Raw genomic sequence first — 18,190 nt, 5'->3', positions numbered from 1 at the left:
ATCAAGTAATAGATCAGTGATGTTGTGGCCTGAAACTATGTCTTGTACACAGCAGCACTGTAATGGGAAAAACCTTTCCCTTACTCAAACAACCACATACATAGAAGTGACATAGGTACCCATTAGAATTTACCGTAACATTTTGAAGTATCTCATTGAATTTTCATCTAATCCATGCTAAGTGGGTAGGTCTAGGTTAGATATTAGGAAATTCTTTCCTGACATGGTGGTGAGGCTCTGGCACAGGTTTCCAGAGATCTAGTGGATGTTCCATCCCAGAAATATTCAAAACAAGGTTAAATGAAGCTTTAAACAGCCTGGTCTATGGAAGATATCCCTGCCTGTTCAGGAGGGTTGGAACCAGATTATGTTTAAGGTCCCTTTCAACCCAAAAAATTTGAGGATTCCACATTGTTTTGAAGTTTCTTTGGTTTTCTAAAGATTTTATGCCAATATCAGATAATTAAATTAATATTCTGAATATATCCTTTAGGATAGGATGGCTTTTATCCTTTTATATCCTATAAAAAGATAAAACCTTTTTTAGGTTTTCTTTTTTGTGTGGGGGACATTTTCTTGAATGGTTCAAAACAATTTAAATGATAATATTTTTTATCAAAATTAGTTTTCATGATCTGTTCAACCAGTAATTACTTTCAGCTTTGAAAAGGCCTAGACATCTTTAATATTTCACAGACATTGCATGCAGATCTACATTCTCATTCTAGATTGGTAGTTCAATGAAGGCATCATCTTTCTTTGCAGAACTTTTAAAGACGTGGAAATTGGAATGAAGAAGATAGTTGAATTGCTGCTTAATTTAACAATCATAAATTATTTTATTTATGCATGAATGGGCAGAGAATATGAAACTAAAACAGTTTCCCAGATATGAAGAAGTAAAATTTTAAAAACGTATTCCTGAAGTCTGTAAAAAAAAAATTATTCCAGAGGCAAAAAGACCCTTAGAAGTTTATTAACATATAGACAAAGATTAAGTTACTTTGAACATTTTTATTCCCATGTTGAGTGAGTAAGTCAAGGATTAATTAAAAAAGGATTAACTTACAAATAACTTGAAAACAATTGTTGTACATCAATGTACTGACAATTCTGAAATTCAGCAAAATTTACCACTTGACATAGGTATGTCCTGTAGAATTTACACCTCAATGATTGATCATGGTCTCCCAGTTTGGACATATTATTCTCTTTGCACTCTTAATGAAACTCCAAAGCCAGCTAAACCTGATCCACACAGAAGCACCAGGAGGAACTGGTAAGGAAAAGCAGTGAGCAATTCCCTGCAGCTGGGAGAAGGATGCTTCCATTTTCTGACCTCATCTGTTGTTTAGGAAGTTCTTCTGCCTTCCAGGGGCTCTGCTGTGGGATGCTGTGGAAAGCCTGCTGAGGCTGGTCTGGCCCTCAGACTGTGACCCCTTGAGCTCCATATGATCCACACTACCCCTGGCAGTTGACTGGGGTCTGTGTGGAAAAGCTCCAAGGGTTCATATTCTTGGATGGAGACTGAATACAGGTCTGAGCAACCTGCTGTAGCTTTGAGAACGTAGCAGTCTCCAGAGGTTCCTTCCAACCTCAGCTGTTTTGTGGTTCTCTGAATAGGAATTATTTTTGTTCAGTTTTCAGAGACTGTCACATTCTTTGTGGCCAAACAGCAAAAAAGGCGGATATGCTTTGGAAATTTTAGCTTTTTTCAGTTTAGACATTTCAAAATGGGAAATAATTCTTATACATTAATACGGTAGCAAGGTCTTTTTTATTGTTACTTTTTCAGAAATATTTCTGGTAATTTGCAGGGCTTCATTTTTTTTCTCAGACCATACATGATGCAAAACCCTGTTAATTGTTGCTACCGATTATTCAGATATCCTGAAATTGTTGAACTGGAAGGTTTATTATTTATCTCTCTACAAGAATAGAATCATGGCAGTTGCCTCTCCTTCATCCACTGATTATTAATCTAGCCAGAATTCAGACTCTAAATTTTTACTTGAATTTTACTTTACATGAAAGAGACACTTAAAATTTGTTTCAAATCATTGTGCATCTGTGTTGAAATTACACAAGCAAAGCCGTTCTGAACTAATACAGAATGTCGTGATATTTTCACCTATATTAGCCTCATTTGAAAACACACATGTTAATTCTTGCAATTGAAAACATCCTTGTAATGAATACTGTCCTAAAATTGCTTTTACAGTGTTTTGCAGCATGATTTAATAACAGCTTGACACTTATCGAATTAATTAAACTCTCATGAACCTGCCATTTAATTAGAAAAAAACACATACTGACATGCTCAGTATTAGTTTACATGAAGGACTTGTTGATCTATAAAATGAAGTCTTCACTGAGTAAGTTGTCAAATGTTACACAAATTTTAAAAACCCATCCTTAATGTGGAAGGGTGGCGCAGTACAGATTGTTGGCAAGGGCTGAGCCCTTGAGTTAATCAGAGTAAATTCAACCAGTGTCTGTCCTGGTGTCCATTCTCTTCCCACACAGCTTTCTGCCCTGACAGCCTGTGGCTCAGGACTTCTGCAAGCATTCCTTGTCACGTAAATGGATCAGCTGGGTGTCACTCACTGTCCTGTGGAATTCGGGAATTGCCCATCATGCAATAGTTGTTAGATGCAAAAGTTTGAGAACTTGGGGAGTGCATAAGTGTTTCGTCGCATCCAAATGGCTCTGTCTCATGAGGAGAGTGAGAGAGAGGAAACAGTGCTATGTTTTTGTTGTGAAGTTGTTGCATATTGTGCCTTGTTTCAGAAAAACCCTACATCAGCTCTATGAAAGTTGGAATGCACACCCATAAAAATTTCAGCAGCAACTCCTTCAAAGTTGTTAACTGAATGTATGATTATAAATTATACGTTCTGTATCTTTTGTCATGTTTGTAAAATGTAACTAATTATTTTTTATAAAGTTGCATAATGTTGCAAGAAAACTGTAGAAGTAGTTTTGTAAATTAATGACTTGTTGCTCTTTTATCTAAACCATTATAGAATAATAGAATCATAGAATATCCTGAATTCGTATGGAACCACAAGGGTCATTGAAGTCCAACTGCTGGCACTGTACAGAACAGCCCCAAGAGTCACACCATGTGCTTGGTACCTCATTAGCTACCTCAGCTTTAAAAAAACAACAGGGTCTTTTCCATGAAGGAAAATCAGTGACACAGAAATATAGGGTCATTCTTTCTTTTATTGTCATTAATGAAAAGCATGTGAAAACCAGTGAGAGGCTAATATCTAAAAAAATAGGCAGAGAGCCTCAAAGAAGGTGGCAAAATAGGTACATCAAAAGGGCAATGGAGATTTCTAAAACCCATCACCACCACCAAAACTGCATTTTGAATCAAATGCAGAACTAGTAAAGGTATGAGTTTATTTCCATTGTATTTGTTACATTTCTGAGGAGGCAGTTTCAAAACAAACTGGAGTTTGCAAAAGCTTGAGTTTAAGAAGGTAACAAAGTAAAGCTCTGGGACAGTTTAGGTGAGACTTTATTAAGTCTTATATTATACTAAGATAGCAACATATACAAAACTGAAAGAGGAAAGATGATAGAAGTCTGAAAATAGAACTGATTAATATTGGTAACAAAATACAGTATTTAATATTAAAGAATAGAATCTACCTTCAGTTTCTTATGACTAGGAAAAGCACTCAGTACTTCAGCAGTTTTTCATCTTAATTCCCAAGCAGGTCATGAGCATACACCTATTTTAAAAGCTGATGGGAGTTATATACATAATGGATTTTAAGAGAATGTAATAGGACATTAAATGTATAAACTGATATTGGTACTCATGTTTAATTTTCCTATGGAAATGATAGATGGGTTGTTTCAACGAATTCTCAGGGGAGAGCATTAGAAAGAGTGATGAAATAAATCTGAAATTCATAGGAGACTCTTATGTAAAGGACAATATTGAGGAACTTAGAGGACTTCTCTCTCAATAAGCTTTTGTGAATTATGAGAGCATCAAATATTGAGCAAAGCCTCCAGTGTGCAGTGTCTTGGGTTTTTCTTTATTTTGTGCAATTAAACGCGTCAGTAAGAAATTATCAGCTAGTTTATGCTAGTTTTGTATTACAATTTACATATACTCAGCAAATTATGGTCTCAGAAAAACTGATGTGAAACTGGTACTGTTATTTCTGAATGCATGCAAAGAAAAAATGCAAAGCATTACAATTGTAAATACTTCATGCTTTGGTATTTTGATCAGTAATTTTGTTGTATACCTTTTTAATAATGTTGGAAGACTTTATCCTTAATTTTTCTGTTGGTCAGTCATAAGCCAAAGTTTTGCTCATTCATTTAGCTTTTCTTGTGTTTTAGCTTGGTAGCTGAGTGGCGTATGAGCTTGAAATTAAAAATGTAAAAATTCTGACAAATACATAGTGCCTGGAAAAGATTATAGAGGTAAATGTGCTGTGTCTTCTGGAAAGCAAGATGCCATGTGACAATTCAGAAATTTATTTAAACCTAAAAAATAATCAAAACTTATTATTATAAAAAACATATTTCAAAGAAAGTAAAATCTGATTTTGTCTTTACTAAATTACTAGAAATTGAAATATCAAAACATTTTTTCCCATAGGCTAGGGTTTACTTTTTTTACATATGTGCCTTACAGAATTTTCCAATAAGTTTTTAATTCTATCACTGGAATTCATTGCAGCATCTTGCCACATTACAGGTTGGCAGTTTCCAAACACATGCAAAAATAGATTTACCTAAGTTGCATGTGAAGATTCGCAAAATTGCACCATCTCTTGGAATTATTGAATAAATTTTCAGGCTTTAATGGAAGGGAAGTAAGTAGTAAAAAATGGCAGCAGTACTTCTCAGAGTCTAAGTTACTCAAGATTTACACATAAAATGATATTTATTTTGTATTTAATTCAATTCTATGTTGAACTAGTCTCAGGAATCAAGAACTGGCAGCATAGTTTACGCTATCCAGTAAAATCTTGCTGTGCTGAGTACATCACTGCTTTTTATGTTAACACATTGACAGAAATACTAAAAGCAGTGATTCAGCTAAGTGAAGATTTTTCAGCAATTCGAGTACTTTTGAAGTAACTGGGTAGACAGACTTGTTTCAGAAGAGTGGTGCCTTCATTGAACACGTCACAGACAGCACTGGGAGTATCACTGTACGTTTAATTCAGTGTCAGAAAAGGGATGATATCGCTACTACTTCAAAGCTAACAAGGTCATATGAAATATCATGAATTAAGCAAATAAGGTGTTGTGCAACACCATAGTTTCCCTGAGTTTATTAACTGGATATCCCGCGCTCTTTCTCAGAATTCCAACCTGATCCATCAGAAGGTGTCTCCTCCTGCAGAACAACAAGGATCTCCAATCTTAGCGTTCATTAGCCTGGAACACTTCAATGCCATTCGCCTTGTGCAGAGCGTCCATCAGTCACTTGCTTCTTTAAGTAAAGTCATCAGAGGCACCTCACTACTGAGTTCTGAAGTACAAAGTCTAGCAATTGCTCTGTTAAACCAAAAAGTAAGTAATTTTGTAATGAATATACATTACAATAAGCATTGAAAAAACCCAAGGAAACTGAACTAAAACTCATTTTCATGTTCTAAATTTTTTTATTGATAAAGACGCTAAAATGGAGTTCTTTTAAAGATAGAAACTCTAAAACAAAACCATTTTTTCTGTAAAATTTTTAGAAGTATTTGCAGAATCTTCTGAATGTATTACTCGCTTATCAAGCTTTCTCTTAAAGACAAATTCTGTAAGTTTAGAAGTTGCGGAATACTATTTCAATTTCAAATACCAAGTCATGCTAGATAAGTCAAATACATTAGCCAGTAGAATATGTCAATCTGTCCCCTTAGTTAGTTTCTACATTTTCTTAAAATTTAAACTGTAATAACAGTTCTCCTTGCATTTATTCAGTATGGAGTATTACCATACCTCAGCAGAAAAGCTGTGCCTAGCATACCAACCTATCATCTCACCCTATATTCTTGATATACAAGAAATCAGTCAGAATTATATGTTCATTAAATTATATTATACTTTCTCCATCTTTTTTGGCATCACACTGGGCATGTTTATAAACTGGTACAATTAGTGACAGGAAATTTACATGCTCTATCATTAATATCTAGATAATTGAGTTAAAAGAGAGTCAAACATTGATGTGACACGAAACTCTGGTTTTGTTTCGCCTCCAGCAACAGATAAATTCTGTCAGTGCTAATGCATAGATATTGAGATTGCTTCTGCAATGAACAATAATTCCTATTAACATCCTGTTTATCTTCATGTGACAAACAAGTGCTGTTAAAAAGATTGTTATGCATTTATTGATAAATCAAATTCTAATCAAAACAATAATTAAATTTGTTGTCTTTTCAGATTCACATGACAACATTTGTTAGCAAAATTGCTGTACAGTTAGAACAAATTAAGTTTTTGTGTTAACAATCTCATTGCCTTTTAAAACATGTTTTAACTAGGTGGTAGAAACTAGCACTAAGTCCAAGTCATAGTGAATGGAAGGGACACATGTAATGGCCATTCTTTAGTCCTTACAGCTGTATTTCTTGTTACTGAGCAAGAGAGCATGGCTTGCTTTTGTGCTTAAACTGCACACTTGTATTGGAACTGGCAGGAGCTGTGAAGCTGATCACTGCCTCAAAATTTTTTTTTAAATTCTGTTCATTTTAACCTCTCACAAGCATTGGTTCAGTGCTTCCTGATGTATTGACCAGTGCTTCTGTCATTTCATCTGCTTACTTACCCACTTTCCTTGACATGGATCACTTCATTGGATTGTGACCATATATTTTTTCAGCTGTCTTCCAGAGAGGCTAATGCCACGTTCTTGGCATGGCAGCTAAACCTCACTCAATTTATCACCTTAAAATGATTTTCTTCATGTGTTTTCTATACACTCTTCTCGTTTAGTGTTATCATGGTTTTTGTAGCAAAAGACTATTTTTTAAAAGCTGTATTTTAAACCCACTGGGATTGTATCTCTTTTAAGATTATAGCACCCGAAGAAACTGCTGGATTACTAATAGAAATGTAAAATTCAACAAATGTATGACTTATAAAGGCTTCAGCAATGTGCTGCATTTGTGCTGTATTTGCTATGTTAGCCCCATACTAGCCACTGGGAAGAAAATTAACTCCACCTCAGCCAAAAAGAGAATAAGCACTTCTGAGATACACTTGCATAATAATAATTAGCTCAGCAATTTCTTTAGACTTAAAGTAATTTAGAGTGATACAGTAACAACATTAGGCAAATGCCTTGTAAGTGCTAGATTGATGAGCTCCCTGTAAACGCATATCTAGTAGAAGAGGCTGCAAAAAGGCAAGGTCTCAAATAAAAAATAATTTAAAAAAATCCTAATTAAGAAAAACCCCATGCAATTAACTGTCCTTTATTAATTGTTTTGTATGTATTCTAGTTTATTGAATTAATTTTTAATTAGTATCCTTGAATCTAGTTACGTTTTGGTTTCTATCTATGAAGGGTAAACACAGAGTATTCACTTTGAAAGATACCTTTTTTTGCAAACTTCTGGGATCAGATTTTCAGTATCAATTCAGTACATACACTATTAGAATAGGAACTTCCTGTAAAATGCAGCTGTAAATATTAAATAGTATAAACTGTTGATTCTGCTTAGCATCTTCAGTAGTGTGCAATATTCCACAGATACTGATTTATATTAATTTTATTTCTCATTAGTAGGAGAATCTTGCAGTCACTTCCAGTGTGCTTTAGGTTCCTGTGGCGTAGGTAAAATTAGTGTTTCTATCCTTATTTTATAAGGAGGAAGTTTAACAGATGTCCTTTTAAGTCTTTCTTTTTGAAGTCAATGAGAAATTTATATGGGGAAGTCTTGCAGGCATTTTTTTCTCAGGTGTTGCTCTACAAGAGCTGTAAAGTGATGAGAAAATAATCATGCAGAGGAATTGTACCAGATTCTCTTAATCACAGAACCACAAAACTATGTTTTGAAGTCTGAATGTTTTGGGCTGCAGCAAAGGAGTGGGAAACTGCCTGCAGCTGAAAGATGACATTGTGATTTCTCAAGACATAATGCTCTTAAGGCTTTTTGGAAATATTTATGGAACCAACTGATGTTTCCTCATTTTCCTCATTTCTTGTGAGTTCTCTGTCAACACTGTGGCTCCATCAACACAAAGAATTAGCAGGAATACAACCTTTCTGTTTGTGCTTGTATGTTCTTGGTCATTATATTGCTGGTGCTGCCTTTTTTTTTTTTTTTGTAGATATATTTGATCTCCAGGTTATTTATTTTTATTCAAGTTGCCAACTTAAAATGAAATGACAATGGATTTGATACTTTCAGTATCTATCTTTTTATTTCAGTGTCCTGTTGCCTGGCAAAGTAAGTGGGAAGGTCCAGAAGATCCTTTGCAATATCTTAGAAGTCTTGTAGCTCGAGCGCTTGCCATACAGGTAATTTTAAAGAGTCTTTTTTTACTCGGTGTGCTGGTATTCAGTGGCACAGTATATTATGTAAATTCCACTACAGTAGACCTTTACAAACACAGGTCCAAAAGAATTTTAGATGTGTGAAAAGGTATATAAAAATCTAAAGATCAAGGAATAATGTGATATTATTGTTGGTTACTTCACAAAAGGTTTATATCTTTGTCATTAGCCTTTATGGCGAGCTGTGGGGGAAAAAGACTTTTTTTACCCAGATGAAACTTTACATTTAAGTCAAGACACACTCTTTAATCTGGTAGAGAGATGCCTATCAAGACATAAGTGAAGCATTTCTAATAAAGGTAAAGTAGAAATTCATAGCTATCTAGTTTTGGAAGAAAGTAATGAAAAGATCTGCATTCTCAGGGTTTTCAAGGGCACATAAGAGAAGGTGTCTATCCACAGTGTGACAGTAAAGTGGTTAATTTTTAGTTAAGGTGAATCTATATATATTTTGATTGACAGAAGTGGTGTATTTAAAGTAATACAAAGACAAAATAATTTATCTAAATTAATTAGTATTTAAGGAAACAGATTCCTTATCTGTGTTGGATACATAGAGAGAAAACTGTGAGAACCTGAAAGAGAGGAAGACTACTTTAGAAAGGACAGATCTTTGTTGCCTCCAGTAATAAATACAAAGCTGTTGGTTTTGATCTTGATTAACACATCTTGTCCAATTGGATACCAAGTTTTTTGTCAACATTTATGTTAACTGTCAGATTCAGAAGAAAGATTTGAGGGCTATGTGTCTTCTAGGCTTTACTTTTCTAAAGAAACTGTCAAATAAATGTCTCTGAAGTGTTAATAAGATTCTTTTTATGCAAACCATTTCTGTTGACAAATACTTATTTTTTCTTCATCCTTTACTTCCAAAAAAGTTTAAAGTACAAAACAGAAAAAAAAATATAAATACATATAGCAGCAAGTGACAGTGCATGTTCAGAAGTTATTTGGTCATATAACTGGGGTTGAACTTAGTCCCATCTCTCTTTTCGCTGACTATTACAGCCTTTAGTATTAAAAAAAACATTATTTGTGGTGAGTCACTGTGTTTGTAACCTTCAAGAGTACATTACTGTTTGCAACTTCTACTTTCATTTGGCTGTGACCAAACGGAGTGCAATTTTCCTTACTTATATGATTTATTTTTAATGGAAGTCTGAGATTAGAGTTTGAGCTTCTGTGTGGAGTGCACTTCCCATACAAAGTCACAATGCAGAGGTAACAGGATGAAATTTTATGTTAATAGTAACAGACGATTTTCAACCACACATATCCCAAAAGTTTTTATTTCCATTTATTACTCCAGTCAGCTATTGACTAATGTGTTTCATTATATTTGCTGCGTTGCCATGATAGTAATATTCCTTTCTCATTTCTCAAACTACTGTCAAAATGGTGCATTTGGATTAGTCATTTTTATGAGTTATTATGAAGGACTCATTTACAGTTTTTAATAGTTATTTATTATAAGAGAGAGAAAGATTATTAAGGCATAGCTTTACAGTAGATACTTGACTGTGTCCATAAGCAGTAAATCATGTTAAATTTTTATTAGTGATAACACCTGCTGGTTGTCTCATTTTATTTCTTTAATGTCAAATATGTAATATAGTTGTGTTTGGAGAAATTCTTAATAATAAAGTATCAGTCTGTTTTGCATCTCAAGCTTCTAGTCAAATCGCATCTGAAATACAGTTTCTATATTTCTATATTGTATATTATTATAAAAATGTTGATTATTTCTAATTATGCATTTCAGTTGAATCTTCTTTTTCCTTATATGTGATTCCAAATCATGATTGTGCCCATTACACCTTCCTGATTAGTCTTGATCATTTCTTAATTAACTTTTCTTTTTTGTGACTTGTCATTATTGATTTTATAAATGTAATTAATCAGTAGTTAATTCTAGATTTAGTATTCAGAAATTCAATAAAGGCTTCAATAAAGATATCTCATAACTCTGAAAATTATCTTCTGATTTATATTTCAATAAATTCAATATTTTAGATTAGTTTTATATGACCAACTTTATAAGCTTTTTTCCAGTTACTCTTATGTCCCTCTGTTTCATTGGTTGTAAGATATTGACTTACACTTTACTGTTTGACAAGGTTTGATTTAGGCATTGTTAAGACGAAATAGGAGACATTGAAAGATCAAAGTTGTGCTGAACTAAGGATGGAGTAAGTCTCTGCCTAGACTATTAGTTAAAGGCTGTCTTGTCAAGAGGTTTGCTGCCAGTGCAGAAAACAATAAAAGCAACTGCAGCAAGCATTTAATGGCGATGGGGAAGAACACAAAATATGGCCAGATGGTAAAATATTTATAGCAGAATTTATAGAAGTGTAAAGATGTTCTGAGAGCATTACACAACAACAGGCAGAAAAACAACAGGTGTTGCATCTTTCAGGTCTGAATTTACTCAGTAAAAAGCAAAATTTAGGAAAAAAAAGCAAAACTGCCTATTGAAAGTGTGAAGAAATTTGTATATGCAAAATGCAGTAGAGGCATGTGTTGCTTTGTACTGTTATGGTGACAGACCTGCTGTAAATAGGTAATTTATTCCCAGGTGAAAATTCTGATATTTGGATGGTAGCTTTTGCTTTAAATTGAAACAAAAGTTATATATTGAACATTCTTCTAAGGTGGAGTTCTGAATACTTTCAATTAGCAGTGCTGACATTGAACTTTATAATACTGTGCTTCAGCTTATCTGTCTATAGTGATACATTTGCTACCAACATTAAGATATGAAATCATCAGTGGTCATTGTATAAGTTTTAATTATTGGTCCTTATACTGTGAGTTTGCTCATGATGGCACCCTAAATGCTTTGTATGGTTTCCCTCTCTCCTGTGGTTCATGATCATAGCTCAGCAATAATACACATCAGCATATAATGGTATTAAATGCATCCCAGTCTCTAGATAAGTGTCTTCTCATGGCTATGGATACCAGCAGGAGAGAAGGAGAGAGGAGACTCAGAACTGCAGCTGTCAAGAGGCAAAACAGCAATCCAGGCAAATGTCAGCTGAATGGCAACCTTAAAAATTGTTTCAAGTCAACAAATTGGAAATTGATTTTTGTTTCCACTAGAACTAAATAAAGAGCTTAATTTCACCTTTTCAAAAAGGAATCCCAAACTCTTCTTATTCCAAGAAGACCTTATATTTCATTCTTTTGGACTCAGCTGGTTTTATGTAATTTACAAAACCAGTTCTTCCTTTGTATGACTGTTGGGTTAGAAAGCTGCTAGAAGTCTTGCAGTGTACATTCTGACCTCAGAATTATAAGCACCAGTTTGAGAGTTCTAATCAAGGAAATGTTTATGAATACTGAAAGTTTTCAGTTGCATAATTTATGAAAGGTTTTGTGAAAATTGTGCATTTATCTAAAAAGTATTCCTAGTATATAAAGAAGTTAAATTTTATATTTTTTCAAGAGACTTATCTTTTTCTGAGGTGCTGTGCTCTTTTCTCTTTCCATCCTGAGTAAAATCTACGGTAGTAATATTTAACTTCAATACCAGTTTGATCACCTAGTATAAGATTTTTACTATTTTAATGGGCATTTACTGTTTAAGGAAGAATGACTTTGTTCCTGTTTTGGAGCCCTACTCCTCCATTTCAACAATTAGTTCCCCAGAAAGGTGGATTGGATGCCCAAGCTATATGAGGTTTGAACTCTTGGAAATTGCCTGCTGAATGTACTATAAAACCTTCTGGGAATAGAAAACCCAGGATTTCTCCTTCGCACTCCAGGCATCTAGGCAGAGATATTAAATTTTCATTCACTGATAACACGCAGAAAGGCTGCTCTTAGAAAACTGAGAGAGTCAAGTCCTCTCAATTTTCACCAGGTTAAAGAACTCACATAATAAATCTTGTCCAAATCCAGAATAGTCATGCTCAGTCCTGCTATTCATCCACTTGGGCACTCCATATAAGGCCTATCCCAGTCCAAGTAATCACACTTAGTTTTCAATACATTGCCTTAGCGGAGTTTGCAGCAGGGACAATAGCTTAATGGTTAGTGTTTTACAGTTTCAGGAGAGGCTGATTCAGATGGATTAGTTTGGCTGGTTCCCCACCTTGTTATTGTTCCTCTCATGACTCTCTATTTGAACAGCTGTTGCCTAGGTATCTGTGCAGTGCAGAATACTCCAGATTTAGTATGTTAATATTGAAGCACAAAAATTCGTAAAAGTAATGTGTTTTAAATCCACCCATTCCATTATTTTAGTTCAAATTTCCACATTATTCTGAAGAATTAGCATTTTTCTGCTGTTTTTCTGGGCTTCTCCTCTTTAGCTGTCATGACTTTCAAAACAAAAATACAACTGCAACCTAACATTATCTGCTAAGGAACTGATCCTCAATTGGCTCCCTCAGTTCCCATCATGTTGCAAAATTACTTCACTTTGTTCCAAATTTATCAGCCAGGATATGTCTTTTAAGACCTTATATTTAATTGATAACTGCTTGGTAAAAATTGGAAATTTGCAAGTACTACTAAAAAAATGTTTTGTTTGTCTTTAATAGGCAAATTTGAAGCTCTTAGCAGCTGTTTTATCACGTCCTTTCTAATCACTGTCTCACATAGATTGCATTGATGAAGTAATGGCTGATACAGAGTCGTAGTGCTTTGTAAAGATGCACCATCCAAACAAGGGACCAAAGAGAATGTGAGATGAAAGTTTTGGACATGGGCGGGTAATAGGAGTTGTCCATTGAAATAAGATCTAATGTCCAAGGAAATTAAAGTAGAAGCTGAAGCATTTTTTGTGCTCTTACAGAAAACTGTGTTCATGCATTGATACAGTTTCCCCTGCAGGCCCTTCACCATATTTGCAGCCCTCCTTGGGACAGTCTCTAATTACAGAATATCATTCATATATTGTGATGCTCAAAACTAAACATGACTTTTTTTTGGTAATGAAATGTGTGTTTTCCTCCAAAATACAGTGGGTTTAGCACTAAATCTGCAAACTATGCTATTTCAAAAGGTAAATACTTTTGGTTGCCAATGAGCTGGACTTATGTCAAGTTTTGGAAAAGCATGCCTTTTGCACAAAAAACAGTTGCACAAAAAACTGGAAAAACAGTTTTTAAAAGCAGCATTGGAAAAGGGAAAATAGCACTACCTGCATTTCATTGTGAGCTGCTGAAGCTTGTTTCTAGTGAGTGTTAGGTGCTCTGTTAAACTGAGGCATCCACAAGTTATGGGCGTTTTAATACACATGAGGCTTAACTGTTGAGAAAAGTAATTTGTTTCAACAGAATTCAGCGGCTGTTCATTAAACTCTTGAAATTCTAGGCATGTTTTGTGAGAATGGCTGTTTTGTTGAAATTATGAAATACTACCTTGTAACTAGAAGTTTGAGCAGCATCCCTTATCATAGCAGTAACCAATTATTCAGCTCTTTGATTATAAAATGTTTATTGCAGGAGATAATTACTCATAAAAGGACTTACAGAAAGTGTTGAATAAAAGAAGATAAACCCAGGTCATTGTCTCTACAGATATTGTGTCTCTGATAAATTACAATATTTTAAAGAAAATTATATTTTTTCCTAACCTAGGTTTAAATTAAAAACTCCTAGATTTAGTATTCTGTATTTCTTCTATGAATGCAAGGTAGTATTTATATACTTAGTAAATTACAAAAAGCTGTGCTATGTATTGTAGAAGATGTAAAGCTGTAGTTGATATCCTTTATTTAAACCAATAAAATAATGATCACACATTGATTTTTCTCTTTAAGCTACAAGATACATTTTCACAATAAAGGAAGAAAGCTGAAAAGATGCAATGATAAAATATTAATCAATTTTATGCATTTAATCTGTCAAAATTAAAAGTGTAGATGGCTCTCTTTCTAATAACTTGTTTTTCACTGTATCTCCTTTATCATGGACAGAGCTGTCTGCAAAAGGGAAAGCAGAGTAAAATGGATAGTCTTGTCTGACAAAAGCTCAAGCAAAAAAGGTTAATTTTAGTACAAGTGGTAGAAAATGATGTTATTATCATTCACATATGAAAATGAGTCCTTATGTTGTTCTGTCAAAAACTGGTAATTTTAAATTCCATCCATTAATAAATGAGAAAGCTGCAGCACATGCTAATGCACCAATTGGTAGGTTCATCCCATCAATCTCCTTTGTTTTTTTAAGACAACATAGAATTAGAGAGAGGTTTGGGTTGGAAGGGACTTTAAAGACCATCTCATTCTAACCCCCTGGCATAGGCAGGGACACCTGCCACTAGATCAGGCTGCTCAGACCTGCATCCAGCCTTGCCTTGAACACTTCCAGGAATGGGGCACCCACAGCTTCTCTGGGTTACTGTTCCAATACCTTATCCACCCTCACAGGAAACATTTTTCCCTAATATCTAATCTAAATCTACCCTCTTTCAGTTTGAAGCCTTTCCTCCTTGTCTTGTCACCACATGCCCTTGTAAATAGTCTCTCTCCATCTTTATTGTAGGGTTCCTGTCAAGTACTTGAAGGTTGCAGTTAGGTCTTCCTGAAGCCTTCTCTTTTCCAGGCTGAACAATCTCAACATCCTCAGCCTTTCCTCATAGGAGAAGTGTTCCATCTCTCTGACCATCCCAGTGTCCCTCCTCTGTACTCGCTCCAGCAGTCCCTGTGCTCCCTGTGCTGGGACCCCAGAGCTGAAGCAGCCCTGCAGGTGGGGTCTGAGCAGAGCAGAGGGGCAAGAATCCTCTCCCTGGCCCTGCTGCCCACCACTGGATGCAGCCCAGGACAACTTTGGCTTTCTGGGATGTGAGAGCACATTGACAGCTCATGTCCATCGTCTCACCCTCCAGCACCCCCAAACCCTTCTGGGCAGGGCTGCTCTTGATCCATTCATCCCCAGCTTGTGTTGATACCAGGGGGTGCCATGACCCAGGTGCAGCACTTTGTAGTTTGTCTTGTTAAATCTCAAGAGATTCAAAGGGCCCCACTCCTCAAGCCTGCCTTGGTCCCTCTGGATGGCATCCTGTCCTTCAGTTGATGAGGGTACACCTGATCCCTTTATGTCATTAATGAAGATATTAAATAACACTGGTTCCGGTATGGACCACTGGGGGGACACCAGTTGTTACTGGTGTTCATTGGGACTCTGACTCATTGATCACCACCTTCTGGATAATTGATAATTTCTTATCAATTTCACAATCTACTTATCAAATCCATCTCTATCTGGCTTAAAGAGATGGATGTTGTGAGGGACCATGTCAAAGAAATCCAGATAGATGGCTCATAAATCCAAATTTGTAACCCTTCCCTTGCCCAGTGCTGTAGTCACTCCATCATAAAAGGCCACTGGGTTGGTTGGGCAGGACTTGCCGTTGGTTACAGTAACTTGCTGTTCTGATCACCACTACACTGACAGAAATATTCTATCTACTAAAAGTAAGCAATCTATTCAAAATCCGTTACTGTTTTTGTAATTCTGATTTCATAGTTAGAAGTTCATACATAGAAATAAATTACGTGGAGTAGTAAGACAGTAAGACAGCTTTGTAACTGAAAGGCAGTGTGATTGTGGATCTTTTTTAACCTCTAGATGGTTTGCTGGGAACTGGGTTGGTGTAGCTGTTTGCAAAATGTTTCATGTCCTGTTTTGAGATTTTAATAGGTCAAAATCAATGGTAACATGCTGTAACTATTTCTCAAATATCATTTGAAGACGTATTAAAAAAATAAGCCCATTTTTTATTAGAAAAGGATTTCCATTGCGCATGTGAGCATCATCCCTAATTAGCAATCTTTTCTTTGGGGGAAGGCAGAAATGTAACCGCATCTTGACCTATCTTTCTCTCTTTGAAGGAGCTGCCATATTACTGAATTTGAAATTATAGCAGTTTCATATTGTATCCCTTTGCAAATATATAAAAATATTTAAAATTTTGGAGCCTTTTAAGTTTCAAGGCTGTCAATTCAAATTTAGTTTGTGAAGGAAAAGAGTCATAAGAATAATTCTTGACTAAACCCTTCTTTATCTGTTGAGTGTGCAGTAGTTTTACTCTTGGGAATTCACAGTCAAATAAAGCAATCAGAGCAGGATAAAAGTGCACTCAGCAATTCTGTAAACAGACATGACTGAATTTTAAAACTGAAGTCAACAAAAAGGCATTCAGATTTTGGGTTTTGTCCATTTTGTTTTTTGATTTTTTTTCTTAGTAGAATTCTTTTTGATGTGGTCTTTGTCTCTAAATGTTTAGCAAGGTACATAATTGAAGAAAAAAGAAACCAAACCTTGAGTCAAAGTAGAATTGTTGTTAAGAGTGATGGGAAGCTTAGATCCCTGTTTAGGGTGCATAAGTGATGCTTAAAGGCAGGAATGATAAATGCCCTCCTGCTCTATAATGTTTCCCAGTGTATTCAGCTGAGTGTTATAAATAGCAGCTAAATTAGAATGTGTGCCCCTACATGGAGGAGAATATGCAAAGGCATATTGATATATTTGTGGTGATAATTCTACACAGTCACTCTGTGAGTTGTGATCCAATGAGAAATCTGTTCTCTACATCTGAACTTGAATTTCAAAATTCCTGTGAGGTTTATATTTTTTCAAAGTGTTGTATGTGCTTTTCCTTATACACACAATGTGTTTTCTTACAGGTTTTCTATAATTAACATTTTCAGTATTATTTCTAATATTTCATTATCCCATGCAATAAAGTAAGCAATTGAAATTACTTCTATATCAGGCAAAAGGCAATAAATAATTTAGAACTAAACAAAATATTGTTCATTCTTCAGATATGCAGATTACAAAGCTATGAAAAAGATTTATTCTGTCATGTGTATTCATGTATTTTATCACGCTGAGAAAAAGTACTGATTTGGATATATCAACAGAAGAATCCATCAAATAAGGAAGACATTAAGATATTGCTAGAATAATAAAACTGAAACCAATGTGTATCCAAAGACGTCATAGAAATGCAAAATTCCTAATGACATTACTAAGGGCCAAAGGCAGTTATTAATTCTTCTACACTTCTGAGGCCACATTTGAAACACTTGTCTAGTTTTCAGCTTCTAAATTAAAAAACATTACTCATATTGTCCAGAGATGTTTGTGGAAATATATGATTTGTGGAGGTATATCTGGAGATACACAGAACTACAGTAGACAATGCCCTGAGCAACCTAAATTGGTGTTGAATTTGGAGCTACTTTGAATTGCAATTGGATTGGGTGCCAAAATGTTTAATTTTATGACTAAATTATTTCTATAATGGAAGTAATTTAAAAACTAAATCCATTATAGCTAAATAAAAACAAGAATTAATTTAAAAGTATAACAGAGAAAGTGTGCTGTTTAACAAAATGTGCAATATTTTTTCTTTAAATTGCTCCCTAATATATGTTTTTCTGGGTTTCTTCCTGAGAATGGGTGTGAATGAAGCTTTGTGCCATGCTAATGCTCTTCAGCATTCTCTTAACTTTCAAGTGTGACAGGACATCTGAAAGAGACCTACAACCTTTATGATGAGCTGGTCTTTTGGGATTGGCCACAACAAAAGAAATTTGCTCTTGGGTTTAACAAAAGGTTTTATGAGCTTCAGAGAGCTAATATGCTGCACTTGAGATACCTTTATGCTAACTGCCTTAGCTTTACAATG

General features: G+C 34.9%; 1 protein-coding gene across 15 annotated transcripts in view; it reads left to right on the top strand.

Annotated features, from left to right (window-relative positions):
* DYNC2H1 (dynein cytoplasmic 2 heavy chain 1) overlaps positions 1 to 18,190 on the top strand; it is a 149,755-nt gene that overhangs the window by 110,260 nt on the left and 21,305 nt on the right. For 8 of the 15 annotated variants that reach the window (XR_010356428.1, XR_010356429.1, XR_010356430.1 and 5 more), the window contains exons 84-85: positions 5,347 to 5,556; positions 8,417 to 8,506. Coding sequence is in view for 8 of the 15 variants with exons in the window: in XM_064409406.1 (XP_064265476.1) it covers positions 5,347 to 5,556; positions 8,417 to 8,506 (300 nt within the window). In the remaining 7 variants the exon portion in view is untranslated. Of the gene's footprint in view, positions 1 to 1,146; positions 1,280 to 2,526; positions 2,876 to 3,026; positions 3,043 to 5,346; positions 5,557 to 8,416; positions 8,507 to 18,190 lie in introns of those variants that run through there. The other 7 variants (XR_010356434.1, XM_064409413.1, XR_010356432.1 and 4 more) reach the window with 6 other exon arrangements.

The sequence above is a fragment of the Passer domesticus genome, chromosome 2 (assembly GCF_036417665.1).
Source record: "Passer domesticus isolate bPasDom1 chromosome 2, bPasDom1.hap1, whole genome shotgun sequence".
NCBI classification, from domain to species: Eukaryota; Metazoa; Chordata; class Aves; order Passeriformes; family Passeridae; genus Passer; species Passer domesticus.
This window is presented reverse-complemented; position numbering and strand designations above follow the sequence as displayed.